The 16420-nt window shown below is 33.5% G+C and overlaps 1 protein-coding gene across 14 annotated transcripts in view; it reads right to left on the reverse strand.

Moving 5' to 3' along the window:
* CAMK2D (calcium/calmodulin dependent protein kinase II delta) overlaps window positions 1-16420 on the reverse strand; it is a 305906-nt gene that overhangs the window by 36702 nt on the left and 252784 nt on the right. For 4 of the 14 annotated variants that reach the window (XM_077755033.1, XM_077755038.1, XM_077755041.1 and 1 more), the window contains 5 exons: window positions 16215-16337; window positions 15077-15160; window positions 14577-14619; window positions 11185-11222; window positions 2198-2246 (listed from right to left, as the gene is read on the reverse strand). In XM_077755033.1, the coding sequence (XP_077611159.1) occupies window positions 2198-2246; window positions 11185-11222; window positions 14577-14619; window positions 15077-15160; window positions 16215-16337 (337 nt within the window). Of the gene's footprint in view, window positions 1-2197; window positions 2247-4601; window positions 4644-6651; window positions 6712-11184; window positions 11223-14576; window positions 14620-15076; window positions 15161-16214; window positions 16338-16420 lie in introns of all 14 variants that reach the window. The other 10 variants (XM_077755039.1, XM_077755031.1, XM_077755027.1 and 7 more) reach the window with 5 other exon arrangements.

Below are 16420 nucleotides of genomic sequence, written 5' to 3' on the forward strand. Positions count from 1 at the left end.
TTCTATTCTGAAAGTTTTCTTCTATCATTCAATATTAAAAAAAACCATTACCCACAAAAAGCTGTGTGGGTCTTACAGAGCATACAAATGACGCTTCATATCTGAGACTGTGGCCACATACACACAAGGAGAAATAAGCAGAAACTTAAATAACTTACTTATTGAGTTCAAGGAAAACAAACCAAAACATTTTGGGCTCAATAATCAACTGGACGTTTCTCTCCATCTCAATATCATGCTTAATTACTCTAACATTTGGTATGTGTAGTCCCAGCATGTAACCACAAAGACAAATACTAACTCAATTTGTGAGATCCCAGAGGAAAAATGAAATCAATATCATTGTGATTTGAAGTAAACTGTTGTCTGAGAAGTGCTGATATAATTTTATTTAATCAAAAATATTACAAACTATAAGGTGAGACTGATAGGGATTCTGTTATATTTTGATATTTACATAGGATTAATAACAATCATCCTAAACCAAAGCTTAGTAAAGAGTCAAATTCAGGTGAGAAAGACTGCTTATTAAAACACTACTTTTGATCACCAAGGACTATGCCTATTAGGATGAACTACACATACTGAGGTGTTGTTATTCTAATATCATTCAGCTGTTTAAAGATTCAGTCTCTCTAGTGGATAATGCACAGGTTTATTTCCCCTATCTGGTTCTTGCTCAAGAAGAATGTATAAAGTCATATAAACATTTTGTTTGGCTGAAAGGGCTAATGAATCCAAAATACTTACAAAGATGATGCTTTCTGAATCACTGATAAAAGCTAATTGGGATATCTGCTTTTTTGGTTGAAAAGAATCTCTTTAACTAATGTGACTGGCATCAATGATTCATAAAATTACTTGTGTTCAAATTTTAGCTCAGGGGCAAGAGTGAGATGAATAGACCTACTGAAGAACATCCTCGACACAGCTCTTCACCTTTCCACTGTAACAGAAAAAAATGACTGACTATCTCTAGCAGGGTTAGGTCAGTGCACTAAAATATAAATAGAGAGTACACTTTAATAGTTCTATTCAACCAAAGAGGAAAAAGTCAGCATGGGTGACTGGCAACTTGTGGTCTATAGGCATTTTTATTTTCACAATTGCCTATATGTCTTCCTGACCTCAGAATTTCCAGCTTCTTTATTCCACAATATGAAAAATACAGTTTTCCAAAACTGTGTCTTACTAATGCTACGTACAGAATCAAAGCCCATGCTGATACTATTAGGTGATCTTTCCAAATCATGTTTAACTATCTGATGAATCTCTGATTTTGTTTTATACTTATTTTCCTTTAATACGTCCTTTAATACTTTTAAACATCCTATTGTTACCATTCTTTTTGGAATGGCTTCTAGGCAAGTGGTTGGTAGAAACAGTAGTTACATACATGGAATCACAAAAATGAGAATACAAAACTGAAAGCAACCAAAGCAAAACTAACACTTCCAAAACAGCCATGAGACAAAAAAGAGGTAAAAAGTGTGTGTAGTATGTGTATGCCGAGGCAATGAGATGTCCACAAAAATGCTGGCCACCACTCATCTATATTTCTAAAAGAATTTGGTTAACTGAAGTGAATGGAGGTCAAGAACATATTAGGAAAGTTCACAAAAACCTAGGATGAAAAGGCTGCCAAATGTGAAATTCCACTGAAACTCACTAAGACCATTAAACGGTTTTTAAAAAATGGTTCTTTCCATACTCTATTTTTGAATATAGCTGTCTTCTAGACATAGATATACCTTTTATATTACCTTTTGACTGATACACTTAAAATTTGATATTATGTCCTCAAAACGTCATTAGTAGTTAAAATCACAATGTGCTCAAATATACCATATTTGTCTATATTTTTAAGACAGAGAAAAGAATATAATATGAAAAAAATTGACAAAATCAATACATCTAATCCAAATAGTAATATACTTGTAAAAAGAAAATTACTTTTGTCTTAGAATGGGCCTAGTTCCTAAACTTATTAGTTATTTAAAATAATTTTTTTATATATATGTATATATATAAAGGTTTCTTATATATATATGTATATATATACATATACATATATATGTATATATATAAGAAAGGACATATTAGGAAAATTCACAAAAACCTATATACATATATAAAGGTTTCTTTATATATATATAAAACTCCAAGTTAGGATTTTCCATTTCTGAGGTAATCATACCTTTCACATCTTCATCCTCAATTGTTGTATTTGAACTCTCAGTTGACTCCTGTTGGAAAGAAAACGTGTTAATTTGCAAACAATGGATAACCTTTTATTCTTCTTAAAATTGGCAAGTGATGTACATATCATGCAAAATTCTTCAGCAGGCTGTGCACGTATGTTGACATGCAGATGGACAAATACATTATGTGGTTTTAATAGAAATAAAATGGCAAATGCTGCAAACATTTCAAAAAGGGAATACTCTGGTGGCCTAATCTCTGAAGCAGGAAAAATCTGGGTTATTTGTAGAAGCAGCCAAAGTATGCAACTTATTTTAAGAGCTGTGTTAGGTCATTTTCGGTTACAGCGCTCGATTAGGTGTGTTTTTCCTATGTATTTATCAGGAATTGGATATATTGGCCTACTGAACTTGACCCTCAAAGAGAACAATTTCTATTCCCAATTAATCAGTAAATAATCCTTTCTTTTTATAAGGCACTAAATCAAGCACTGAATTCACAGCCTACTTGTCTTATTCCTATGTAGAGACAGAAAGCATTTCATTCCATCAATAGATGAAGAAGCTGGGGGCACTAAGCTGAATTATACTGAAATTGCTTTTAACAAGAATGCCTATGTTTGTGATCAGCACAATTATATGAATAATTTACTTTTGAAAGGACAATCAGATTTTTTTTCATCCATTTCTAAGTTAGAAACTGGCTGTTATTGATAAGAAGTCTGCTTCCACAGTGGAAAGACAAAGCTATTTCTTTGTAAAACTACGAATGAAGTTGAAGATTAATGAGCACACTTAAAAGGACACTGTAACTGCCAATATTAAGATACAGTTTCTTAAAATGGTTTCATAAATTTTTCCATTAATAATGTACCAATGAAACATTTTCTAGCAAAGAAATTTAGCAGTATTCATAAGAAAAACACAATTTTCTACTTGTAATGATCAAAGGCTAGAGCTGAAAGAAACTGGAAACAAACCTCCAATCGAGATCTATGTGTTCAGTGATGAAAAACAGATTTTGGGAAATGATGCAAATACCAATCGGTGTCCTTTTAGAGGTTGAATATTCAAAGAAGCAATTAATTTACATAAATAGGATATATAATATTTAAGCCAAAGGGACAGACTAACTTAAGGTGTGTCCAGAGTCTCCATACACACAAAACCAAAGCAGTCTTCATGCGTTTCTTAATGTGGCCTAGTGTTCAGATTTAAACTCAAGATGGAGGTAAACCCATGCACTGTAGAAATAAACTAATTAATGGAAGCAAGAAGTATCATGCAGCAACTCTTACAAATGATATAGCTAGCACTACTGAAGTATCCACTCCAGCTGTTATGCTTGGTCTTTCATTTGCTAACGATATTAAAAAAAAATGTTCTCCTATATAATGCTCCTGACTACTTCAAGTCTTTTCAGGACTGAAAATATTTTAAGTGATATGAACATAAAATACATCTCATATGAAAGAATACTTGATTTTTTACTTTAATGATTTTAATATTGATCAACTAATTGTTAAGCCAGAGGAAATGTATTCTCTAATAAACATTGTTGGTAAGAGTATGGAGAAGTTGGACCCATGACTATATTTAATATCTGAGGAAAATGTGATGAAGTATGTTTTTTTCCTTTTAGACATACATTGAGAATTAATAAACTGGAAACATGGAATACATTGAGAAAATGTCTCCTTTCATCCTATAAACATATATACAAGTACTATTATTTAGTTAACATGCTACACAATCAACAACAGACAAAAAACATTACAGTCTTTCAGACTAAGTCATTAAGCATATGTTATTGAAATACATATAATTCAACAGAAAAAAAAATATTTCATAAGAAGTTAAACTCCCTGACAGCTTCAATTTCATGCCAAACAACAGAAACAACACCAACAACAGTGAATTAACAGAAAAAGCACTATAACAACAGAATAAAATGTAAAAGCAATGTTAAATTTAAACACACACCTATGAAATCAAGTTGACCTATTTGAAGATAGTGAAATGACATAGCAAGAAATTCTAAAATTTCATGCAGAATATATCAAAAGTACAATGCACAGACACAGGCATGGAGAAGAAAATAAAAAGACCAGATGGAATTGCTTAAGATACACAGTCATCTTGACATAAAGACTTTGCTTAACCTGACTTTTATTGACTAACAGTACCATTCATTTCTCTTTCAAGAAGTCATTCATTTTTGTTTTGAAAGAAATATGGATACAATTCTAGATAAATCAGGTCCCAGAAAAAAAAATGTGCGGTAGAAAAAGGGTCAGAATTTTCTTTCCCATGTTTAGATAATGAATTAATTTTGCTTTGGATATCTGATGAAATGTATGATCTTGTTAAAGCAAGATGATGTTGATTCTTTCTGAATACCTTGTTTCCATCAGGGTTGTGGATTACAGTAGTTTGGGGCTCCTGAGTGAGAACAAAATAGAGAAAGAAACAGTTCGCATTGGTAAGTACATTCTTACTAGTGTGAGGGACAGAGCAGAGAGAGCCAGCTGACAAAACTAGTGACAAGAGCTTAAGCGATGTTAACTACTGTCAGAGGTAGCAATGACAAGATCACTGATGAAAGATCTCCCCGGTGAGCCCAGGAGATAGGATATCTCAGCACCCAGCAGCAGCATGCAAAAGACCTTATTCATGATCAGTAAACAGACAAGGCTTTGAAGTTTGGAGACCTAAAGAGGCACTCACTGTTTCATAAAGTCCTATACCAGCTAGAGCTTTCTCTTCCTCCTGAGTAGTGGCCTATGTCTGTCCTATAAAAAACTGACCAAGGACACTAGAGGTTAGAACTCTTTAAAATAATCTCAAATCCTTTGTGAGAATTTTTTTCCCACATGTATTGCTTTAAGGATTGATTATGGGGTCATCACTATAGTTAATAGTGTATAGTTAACACACAGATAAATGCCCTTGGAAAATCAAGAACACTGTCCCATGTTTCAGAAAAGGTTATCCTAAGGAATGTATTTCAAAAGTCCATATGGAATTCTACAGAATATTGAAAAGGTTCATTTAAAGGATTCTAGAACTAATCATATAATCGCTATAATTTGAGACATATTGCTGTTAAATGCCGTATCAGTCCATACCTAAATGAAATTTCAGCTTTATAAACTACATATACAGATTTGCTTGTGAGTCATGTTTTTCCATGAAGAAAACATTATTTTTCCTTTCTGCTTTCTACCAGAGAATTGAAGAAATATTCCCAAGTGGAAAATAACACTCAAATGGCTGATGTTAAAAAAGATTCCGTGTCCATATATCATTGGCATGCTTGGCACTTTGATTGCATGATGTCGTGGTAACTGGAAGTTACGGCAGCCGCCTGACAATTCTCTCCTGCTCTAAGAGTCTCTGTCCTGTAGGACCTCCTTTTCACCATCTTTGTGCTGCAACATTTAGAGAATGTATTTACTGCTTCCCTTCTTCCTTTCTCTTGCCAGAGGTGTGATCCACATAGTTTCGTACTCATATAGATAACTTGCTTTCTTGATGTGTCCTTTTCCTTTAAATGTTTTTAAGTTGAGCCTTCTAGTTAACCCAAATGAAGTAAGCCCTTAGTATGTTTTATTCATTTAAGATAACAGTACAGAGGACAATCAAAAATCAGAACTATTTCAGAAAAACCCTAAATCAAAATATGGTATAAATTGAGAAAAATATTACGGAACTCAGAGTACTGAAAGGCAGTATTCAGGTCTTGACTTTTATATAACACTGTCTCAAAGTATTAAATGATTCAGTTGTAAATAGTGTGAATTTGATTAAAATGGACAAAACCACTTTCTCCCTGATAATTCAAAGCTCTGTGCTATACATTTCATTCTTTGGATTAAAGTGAAACAGTGATAATTTAATACAAAACAAACAAAAAGCTTGAAACTACCCAATGCCTCTTTATCTCAGAAAGTGAGGTCTTACAAAGCCCTGTTGTTTTTTCATGAGAGGAAAAGGGGAACTCTGAATAAGGTCTACATTTACTGTTGTCTAGCAATAATCCCCTTAGCTCTCCTTGATGTCAATATTTGCGTCATGAAAGGAGGAAACCATTGTTTGCAAAATCTAGAGCTATCATCAGAAGAAGAGCTAAGAGCAACCAAAGCGCATTCTACTGTATTTCTAAAGGCAGCATGCAACAGTTTCGACTACAGAGACCACAGCTATCAGAATAATGTTCAACTATGAAATGAGATCATCTCATGTTAGCAACACACTGCTTGGCAACTACCTTAACAAAAAGAAAAAAAAAGTGAAATGAACATTTTCCATGTCTTCAAAAGCAAAACAAAACCCAACAAAATGTTTATGTATATACATATATATATGTATCTATGTAGTGAAAGCAAATGAGAGAAACAACGAAAAACAGTAAAGAACTTAAGAAGGGTTACAAAGAGTCCAGGTATACCAGCGCCGGGGTAGGAATATTTTCTTTGGGGCTGGTTACCACGTTGGCTTTGTTGTTTATCTGTGGGTATGCAGAAAATAGAAACAGAGACGCCTTAAACCCCTTGGTAGCCAATGTCTCTATATGCAGCATGTCTATATGGAGATAATAGACATGAAAATAAAGAGCCACTGAAGATGAACGTGAAAGACACAGTGATGTCTGACGGGAATGATAATCAATTCCAGTCTCCGATGGTCACACACAGGCTAGGGCTGTGTCTGTGATGGTGGAATGATAAAACAGACGTGGCTGCTTTGGCTGTGCCACATTAGCCAACAAAGAACTGCTTCAGTGGAGCTCAAATCAAGTTTCAGAGTATGAAATAAATACAAATATTTTCATACTCTTCAAGTTGGATTCTGTTTCCCAGCTTCCAATTGTTCACTGTTACGAATATATAGTCCCTTTTTTTGTTGTTCTCATTTTATTCTTGTTCCTGAAGTCACACATAGACTGTCTTTCTCTGGGAAGCTATCATCACTTTGCTTCATAGGCATTCAATTAAGAGCTTAGATCTTCTGATGAAATGCAGGTTTTATAATTTTTTAAATGATAAGTCTGCGCTTCCTTTAAAAAACACATCTTCCATTATGAATGGGCAAACTGAACTCTTTACCATATTGAATATAAAAAGAAGATTTTATTTGTCACCATTGCATAAGAGGTAAACGCTGTGTCTTCGATCACAGTGTTACTGCTACTGTTGAAGCTTATATCTGGTAAGATCATTCCCTTGCTTTCACATAGTTGGGTTGACCATAAAGATAGATCGTATCACAGTGGAAGCCACACTGTGAAAGTAACTCAGAGGGTTGATAAGTACTATAATGGGTCCACAGAATAAACTCTTTGTAGACAAGTGGCATCTTGAAATTATAATTGAGTCTGAGTGCTAAAGAATCAAAACTAAAAAGTAATAATCAACACTCATTTAAACTCATGCATGATAACTTATGTCATGGTTACCAAACAGAAATATAAATGAACATTCATTCTCCTGTAGTACATTATCTAGATTATTTTCTTTACATATTATTATCTAAAGGAATACATCCCATAATTTTAGTATAAATGTTCTTAAGGGCCTCAAAGAGAAAATCAAACTGCATGAAAGAAATGAATACCAAACAAGTTCATAAGCAATTACGCCGAGTTAACGGTTTGGACTTTCTGGAAGTTTTTTCTTTTGTATCTTATACCTGTAGACCATACTGATACCGGCAATGAGAAGAAGATAGAAGGTTAAAAGAAATTAATTTAAGTATGTAATATTTTGTTTTTCTATTCATTCACATTTGTGTGATTATGTGATATCAGTATTATTCAAATAAGCTACAACACTGTGCTCTGTGACATGCAGGAAAAGAGAAAGATTTGGTGTGCTTTACTGAAAAACTCTTTAAAAGTTAAATCATCAATCTCTATTTTGAAGATGGTCTAAAATTTTTCTTTAAATAAAAGTGCACAGAATTTAACATCAAAATTTTGCAACAGCCAGAAAGAGATAAGAGAAAATGGAATCTATTAAAGAATGATCAAAATTTAGTATTTATGTTAGAATGAAGTACATGATAAAAGTGGAGGTATGCATATACCAATCATTTCCTAGCAGGAAGAGTGTGTGGCAAAACACAGCTAACTTCTTATCAAATGACCAGAGGTACTTATAATTAAAGTACCATATATATTTAATATGCTATGTTCATTAGGTACCAGTGGATGCAAAAATAAAAGAGGAATATACTGATACACTTTTATTTCTATTTCAAGATAAGAGATTTGATTGTTTTCTAGAATGGTTGTGAAAAACTGATTTCTTTTGGTGAAAATGTTACATATGTACACCTATGTACGCATAGTTCTCTGTGCCAACATGTGCACACACACATATACCACACTTATGCCTACACACATAGGTACACAGCATACACACACCATCATGTCTTTGGATTGGAGGGCATTCTGCCTGGAGGAGCCATACTTTATTATCAGGCACAGCAAACATCAGTTAAATGAATATGAGCCTCAACCACCACTTTTAGTTTAAATGTGCAGTTACACACACTTTAGTTAATGTAAAAAAAAAGCTTAATGATATTTTATTACTATGGGAAGTCTTTTCAAGGTATCTGTAATAACATGATAATATAAGTTGAATAATTAATAATTGTTGAATAATTAGTTGGAAATAATAGGAGAATTTCAAAGTAAAAGATACGGAGGATGGCCTTTTTATTAGAGTCAAATATTAAGTATGAGTTAAACTATAAGGTTTCTTTTGAACATACCAGAAATCTGGCACTTTTGTTTATGAAATGTAGGTATTTTATATTATGGAAGCTATTTTTCTTTAATAAAACTGAATCAAATCAGATATTTAAATGACTCACTAAATTATTTTATGAGACATGGTTATTTCTCAGGTGTTAGGTTTATTCAGTCCTGATGTTAATAAATGTTTCCTCTATAGGTGCTTAATGAGGATGGGTCCATTGTAAGCTTGTTTTCACACTATTTATAAACCCCATGTAGATATATTATGGTGTATCTGTATTAGTGTATCTGAGATAAAAACAACTCCTATATTAGTAATCATGATCATTGCTTAAAACTAATCCTATAATGTTTCTTCACTTATCATTCAACAGATATTATGTCATGGTCTCTTCAGTTTCAACAGAAAACTGGACTCTGATCTTATAAAAGATCCTTTAATGGCACATAAATAAAGGTATGAACTTTTTAAATACTTAAAAAATTCAACTTCAAAGGTAAATAGTAGTATGTGAATGTGGTACCGTGTTTTGACAGTTCATTGACATTGACCTGCAATGGTCCTACACTTTCTCCACTTACACTAATTTAGGTAGACCAGACTGTTTTTATTTTTAAGTGTGAATTGGCACAGGAGGAGAAATCTGGCAGATAGAGAATCCTCACCATCATCTGAACACTCGAACTGGACTTCCTTTTCTGAATTGACCAGTCAAAGAGAAAGGAAAAGAAAAAAATATGACCGGTTGAATTTTTAAAGCGTAAAAGCATGGAGCACAGAATATATGTTTCTTTAAGGAGGAGCCAGAAGTTGTCTAGAAGAAAAAAAAGTTCTGGAAATAATTTCTTTCTATATAAGGATAGTAGTAAAAATAAACATCTCAATAGGAACTGTGAGCTTTGCATCTCTGAAAGGCACAGAAAAACATAGAATAAAACATTTGGAAAACTTTAAATATCACATTTCCACCAATGTAACATTGGGAAAAAGGCAATATCAATGGTCACTACTGAAATTTAAACTGAATAAACTAAGCAAAAGGAAGAGAAAATTACAGGTTGAGGAAAGCAACTGGAAAAAGACATATGCCATCCTAATGGGAAATATAAGTGCACGGTCACCATAGCTCTGGAAATTCCCAAATAACACATAGACAGGAGATGAAGAAATGATTGTGCATGAACATAAGAAGTGACAAATGATTTTCTATGTTATATTTTCAAAATGAACTGACCACCTGACTTTGGGTCAAGTTCAAATGCTAGAATATTAACTAATTCCCAAGAATGTTGAAGTGTTCATGAAGAATGTATGCATCTGCCATTGGAAGAGAAAGAAAAGGATTAAAGAAATAAAATATTTAGGTAATACTCTGAAAAGATAACAAACATAATACAAATATAAGGTTACATTCAATCAAAGGTAAACTCCCATGAAACAAAATAGAATCAATAGAAAATAAGTTGTATTACTTTGTTTAGAAATTCCAAGAAAGTAAAAATATCCTTTTCTTATATTTCTGGAAAATATTTCTATAATTTTTCAGAATATTCACCTTGAGTATATGTCTCAATACCCCATGATAGAAGCATAAGGAAAATTAAGACCTTCATAAGAACTGCCTAAGCAGAGATACTTAATCATTTGACGTTCTATTTCCCAGACCCTATGACTTGATTTTTTTTTTCAGGCTACACATTTCATCAGGCTTCAAGAGTATAGTATAGCATAACGAGGGGCACTTGGGTGGCTCAGTCAGTTAAGGTCCGACTTCGGCTTAGGTCATGATCTCACGGTTTGTGAGTTCGAGCCCCACATTGTGCTCTGTGCTGATGGCTCAGAACCTGAAGCCTACTTTGGATTCTGGGTCTCTCTCTCTATCTCTGTCCCTCCCCTTCTCATCTCTGTCTCTGTCTCTCTCTCAAATAGTTTGGGATTGTAGTAAAGCATAGAGTATTCAGACATTCAGTTTCTACAATAATTCCATATAAAAGTATTGTCAGATTATTTAATATATAATAAAATAGAAATACACCTTTCCTTAGCATAAGTATTACTCATCTTCATGTATTAAATTATTTTATACTTCAATCTGCATTCTTTACAGAAACTATAAAAAATACAAGCTGTGAAAACTTAAAAAGATTATTTAACATTTAAAAATTATCCAGCATCTGAAAGTCAGAACTGATTTTGGGAGTGCCTGTTTAACTTACCTTTACTCCATCTGGTTTCTTCAACAAACTCTTGGCTGCTGCAAAATGAGATGAAATCATTTCAGTGAGTTATTCACAGAAACCCGTGCCAGGCAACAAAGCAGGTTACTGTTTCTCTCAATCACCTTTACTAGGTTATGGCCAACATATGCCAAATTATCAAGGTCACAATGATGAGCGCGAGCTTACAGGACACTGAAATACAGTATCACTTTTCTTGGTTTTGCCACATCAAATTTAGAACTAATTTTATTTAGTTCATTGCATATAATTGAACACCTTGTCAGTTATGTTATTACTGGACTTCATGTCACTGTTGGTTGTGAAAAGGATACTGGAACTTTAACTGGACTATATTTTTGTAATCCAGAAAGTTGATTTCAGTCTTCAGACATCAGCTTACAGATTATATTACATGTTCATTCACACCACAGGTATGATGACCATCTCAGTTCTGCCACATAAGCCCCTCTTTCTAAAGGTTTGACTTTATTTGGGAAAATTTGCTCTGGGAAAACAACACCTTTTTAAAAATATACATGTATTTCATCAAAACTTCCATTTTTACAAAAATATTAATAACTATTTAAAATGAAATGGTATGTTATTGACCTAGAGCAAATATTTTAAATGCTTAGCATATGATCTTAAGAAAAAGGCTATGTGTACCCTTGTATACTTCAAAATCAGAACAGAAAGCTTTGATAAACAAAAGCCTTTTGCATCAAAAAATTAAAACTCAGAAAATTTGAGGTGAGACATAAAACAAAACAAAAATCTTCAACTAAATTAGTGAACTCCTGAAGCATATAGTCTCAGATGAAACTTCATCTTCCCGGAAGGGAGCTTTAGCATTTCTTCTGTTACTGAACTTCTTGAGTATATTAGAAGATGAAGTCATCCTTTCAAAAAATATATTTAGGAATGGGTACATTCATACACAGGGAGCAGATTCTGTAATTGCCAATGACAAGTAGTACACCACGTGTAGAACATTTATGGATATGCAGGACAAGGTACACACTCATGTTTCCATTTAATGTTAATTATATACTTATATATATAGTTATTTAAGTATATCGGAATAGAGTTTGGCATCTGAAATGGAAATACCTAGCTATAATAGAACTGCATGAACATGTAATTTCCTGACATCCACTTGACTTGGGATATTATTTTGATATTACTTTGGTATAATTTTAAATTTGCTTAATATATAAAAATGTTAATTTTATTTAGTCTTTAGGAACAAAGCTATTAATATATTATTAATTGAGATCATAAGAATTGTTGCCTTAGCTGTAGTACTATTTGCCTGGAGTTAAAAAGCAGTATTAAGTAAATCCTGTGGCAGTTAATGGGTTAGAAAGCAAACTCAGAATAGTTGAAATTGCAATAGCAAGCAAAGAGAAGACAATGATTCAGGGTAAGCAGGGATTTGGCCTGAGAGATGCAGAAATGTCCCTTTTGGTTACTATTCACCTTACCTCACAAGAAATACATTCCACATAAAGGGAGAAAAGAAAAAATAAAAACAACTTTATAACCATATACTTATGGACAAATTACTTTAAAGAGCATGTTTGCTAATGAAACAGAATGAACAAAATATTCAAAACTAAAATGCAATATTAAGTACAAGATGTAACTGGATCCAGTGTTATTCAGTTGGTTTTGAAGTGATGGGTAAAAAAATAAAGTTTGCTTTTCATGCTAAGACATCAGAAACAATATAAAATTCACGCATTAGTCATGAGTTTTTAGTTTACACAATGATGAAAAGGAAAATGCGATGTAAACAAAAAGCTTCTATACATGACTGCATTTATTTAAAAAGGCCCAATTTATGGCTAAGAGTGTATTTAAGACTTTAACAAAATACACAATCTTAATATTGGACATTTTTTCCAAGTTAATTTGTCTTTAACAATATATACTAATAATCCTATCTTTTAGTGATTCACTAATGTTTGGGCCACAGTGAAATATTTATTTGAATATAGTATATATTATTTAATATATAATGACATGACATTGAACTCACCCATATAAATGTCAACTATGTTAATCAACTGTTCATAAAACAAGTAACTTGACAAAGGCAGTAACAAGGTTTTATCACACCAAACTGGACAAAATACATGCATTTGACTAGCACAGTCCCTCAATTCGTAGCATTACTCGTAGTATTCTTATCGTTGTTGTTTTATAGTAGGTCATTGGAAGCCTTTGTAAAGCCTCCTAAGGTTTCATAAAATACGTAACTAAATATAATGGGGTACAAAAGATGACTATTTAATATAGTTGTAAACTAACTAGAAATTGGTTGAGAAGGTTGAAGTACACTTGATAATGGTATGGATCATCACCTGACAGCACTATAATACCTAGGAGTTAAGTGTGTCCTGGGATAAATAACTGAAGAATAGTTAGATAATTTGATGCCATGTATCACCCTTAGGTAAACAGTAAACAACGTAAAGTGGTAGTATTTTTGGCAAAACTGTTTGATAATCCCTCTACATCTCAACAGCCACGTTACCAGACGCAGCTTTCTTGCTGCTTTGGTTCCTCCCCATACATAAGACTGGTTAGAATTTACCAAAATTTGATTTTTGGAAACCTGGTCCTTTGAGATAATCTATTAAATGAGGAGGCTCCAAAATTCAAAGAATTTCTGGATATAATATATACTTTATGTTCATTTTGGAGAGTCACCTCTGTAATAAAGAAATGGCTTAGTTTCTTTTAGCCCATTATTTAAAAAATTATTTTTACCATGGAATCATTTTGAGGAATATTTATTATCCTATATATTACTGTGAGGAAGGGGTCTCTGTAAATTCTTGAGTTTAGATACTTTGAAATATGCAACCATTCTTACAGTGTGCCAAGATACAACTGTACTTGTGAAAGAACTTGGGACTAAAAGAACTGGTTCCTCAACAATGCTCTTCTTTTAAAAAAAAAAAAATCTCACTTATTGGGATTTCCTATGAGAATGGGACAAACAAAAAAACCCCTTATTTATAGCTAATAGTTGATGAAATATCAATTAACTAATTCTAGGTTTGAAATGCTGAGCTTCAAGAGGAGGAAGTACATATTTCCACAACTTGTGTGCAACGTAGCACAGAGGACAGAAGGGTTTCGAATCCTGCACCACACTACCAGGGGCTGCTTGAGTGCTCTCACGAGGAGTGCAGTCACGTGCCTCATGTCTCTGTGGAGACGGATTCCTGATGATAGACACTCTGTAGAAGGAATCCATGCCACATATTTGCTATCCCTAAACAACAGGGTTTTTATAATTACTAGGTTTTTCTTCAATTCCAAACTGAATACTGAAGAGGAGAGCAGTGGATAAGGAGCCGAATTCTTAACACATGTACCTGAAAAATTCCTCGTAGCCAGCATAGTTGTCAAGATGGCACCCTGTCAGAAAAATAAGAATACAAAATTAATGTTGCCGCTGCAAATCTTTGACATAACAAATAAACCATCTTTGATAACAAATCCTCTCCTAGCCTTACTTTTAGTTAGGGGATTTTTATGTCTCTGATTTTGTTTTTTGGTTTCCTGAGAGCAGCAGGCCTAGGTCTCACATACTGCTGGGGCCACCCTCAGGTGTGTGGCTAGATTCCAAGTATCAGACTGCACAGCTGTGTTCCTCAGAAGAGAAGAACCACAGCACATGCTGCCACAGAGATCTTCGGTCTTCACTGTAGATTTAATTCCAGCTTGTATTACATTTTCTCAAGACGCAGAAGAGGAGGAATAACAGTTCTGAGGTCCACGCATTTAAAACTCTTTGTTGAAAGTTAATTTCCACGTAATCTCATTTCTCACTCTGCCTAAGTCTACCTCCTCACAAAAACGTATAATCCCTTACCTTTAGTTTTCTTCTAGCATTAAATTTCTTCAGGCAGTCTACAGTCTCCTGTCTGTGCATCATGGACGCAACAGTAGAACGTTGCTGGAAGAGGAAGAAAAGAAACTTAACTTAGAGTAATTAAGTCATACTAAGCATTATAGTAACCTCAACTTCACCTAATCTGCATTAATGGTGCCTGAACCCATACCATGAACTTGTGAGTATTCACTTGCAAAAGTTCCCTCATAATAGATGATTAGCTTTGCCAAGACTATTTATGACTAAGAAGCAACAATTATCTATAGAAAGTATAGAAATGAATATCAGTAATTCCCTGAATTATCTTTATTTCAATGTCTTTAATTATATTTCTATTGGACTGCTTTTCATTTACTTATTACCATATTTACTGCTCTAACACTTGACAACCCTAGAAATGTAGTGAAATCTCTACATCCCCCCCACATTTCAGTTTTTCTTAGCACATCTAAAGTATATTCAGTCTACTGGCCATTCTTTCTTGCTAGTTTAACTACTACAAGCTTCCCAATTTTGTTGTTGCTGTTGCTGTTTTTCCAAAAGCTCCCTAATGGTAAATAATTGAACTTTATCTAATATTCTCTACTGGGATATAGATAATCTTAGGTGTCATCTTCTTACGCTCTGTTCATGAGTATTATCAATAACTGATAGGGAAAGTAATATTTCCTTGTGTTACTGTAGGCAATATTTATCAATCTATGTAAATCAGATTTTGTTATCCAAAATAGTATTAAAATTTATTTTGTTAAATAACTTAAGTCAAAAATTCATTCACTTTTAGTTTAATCTTTTTCTGTAAAAATTATTTTAAATCTGTAAAAAAATTTAAAGGATGAGTTTTTAAAAAATTTTTTATTCATTATTTTTGAGAGAGAGAGAGAGAGAGCAAGCGAGCGAGCATAAGTGCGGGAAGGGCAGAGAGAGAGGGAGATACAGAATCTGAAACAGGCTCCAGGTGCTGAGCTGTCAGCACAGAGTCTGACATGGGGCTCGAACCCGCGAACCGCGAGATCATGATCTGAGTTTAAGTTGGATGCTTAATTGACTGAACCACCCAGGTGCCCCGATTTATTTTAATCTTAGCCCCTAAGGTCTTTGGAGAATTGTAACTTACACAGATCCATGGGTGTTTCAGTGCCTCTGAGGCTGTGATACGCTTGGCAGGGTTGATAGTAAGCATTTTATTGATTAGGTCTTTGGCTTCAGGAGTCACTGTGTCCCACTCTGGTGATGGAAACTTCAAAAATATAAATTTATAAAGAGTTTCAAAAATAGATACACTCAGTTAAATAGAGAAGAGCGAAGTAAACTAATCATTTC

This window comes from Crocuta crocuta, unplaced genomic scaffold (assembly GCF_008692635.1).
Source record: "Crocuta crocuta isolate KB4526 unplaced genomic scaffold, BGI_CrCroc_1.0 scaffold52, whole genome shotgun sequence".
In the NCBI taxonomy this organism is placed as follows: domain Eukaryota; kingdom Metazoa; phylum Chordata; class Mammalia; order Carnivora; family Hyaenidae; genus Crocuta; species Crocuta crocuta.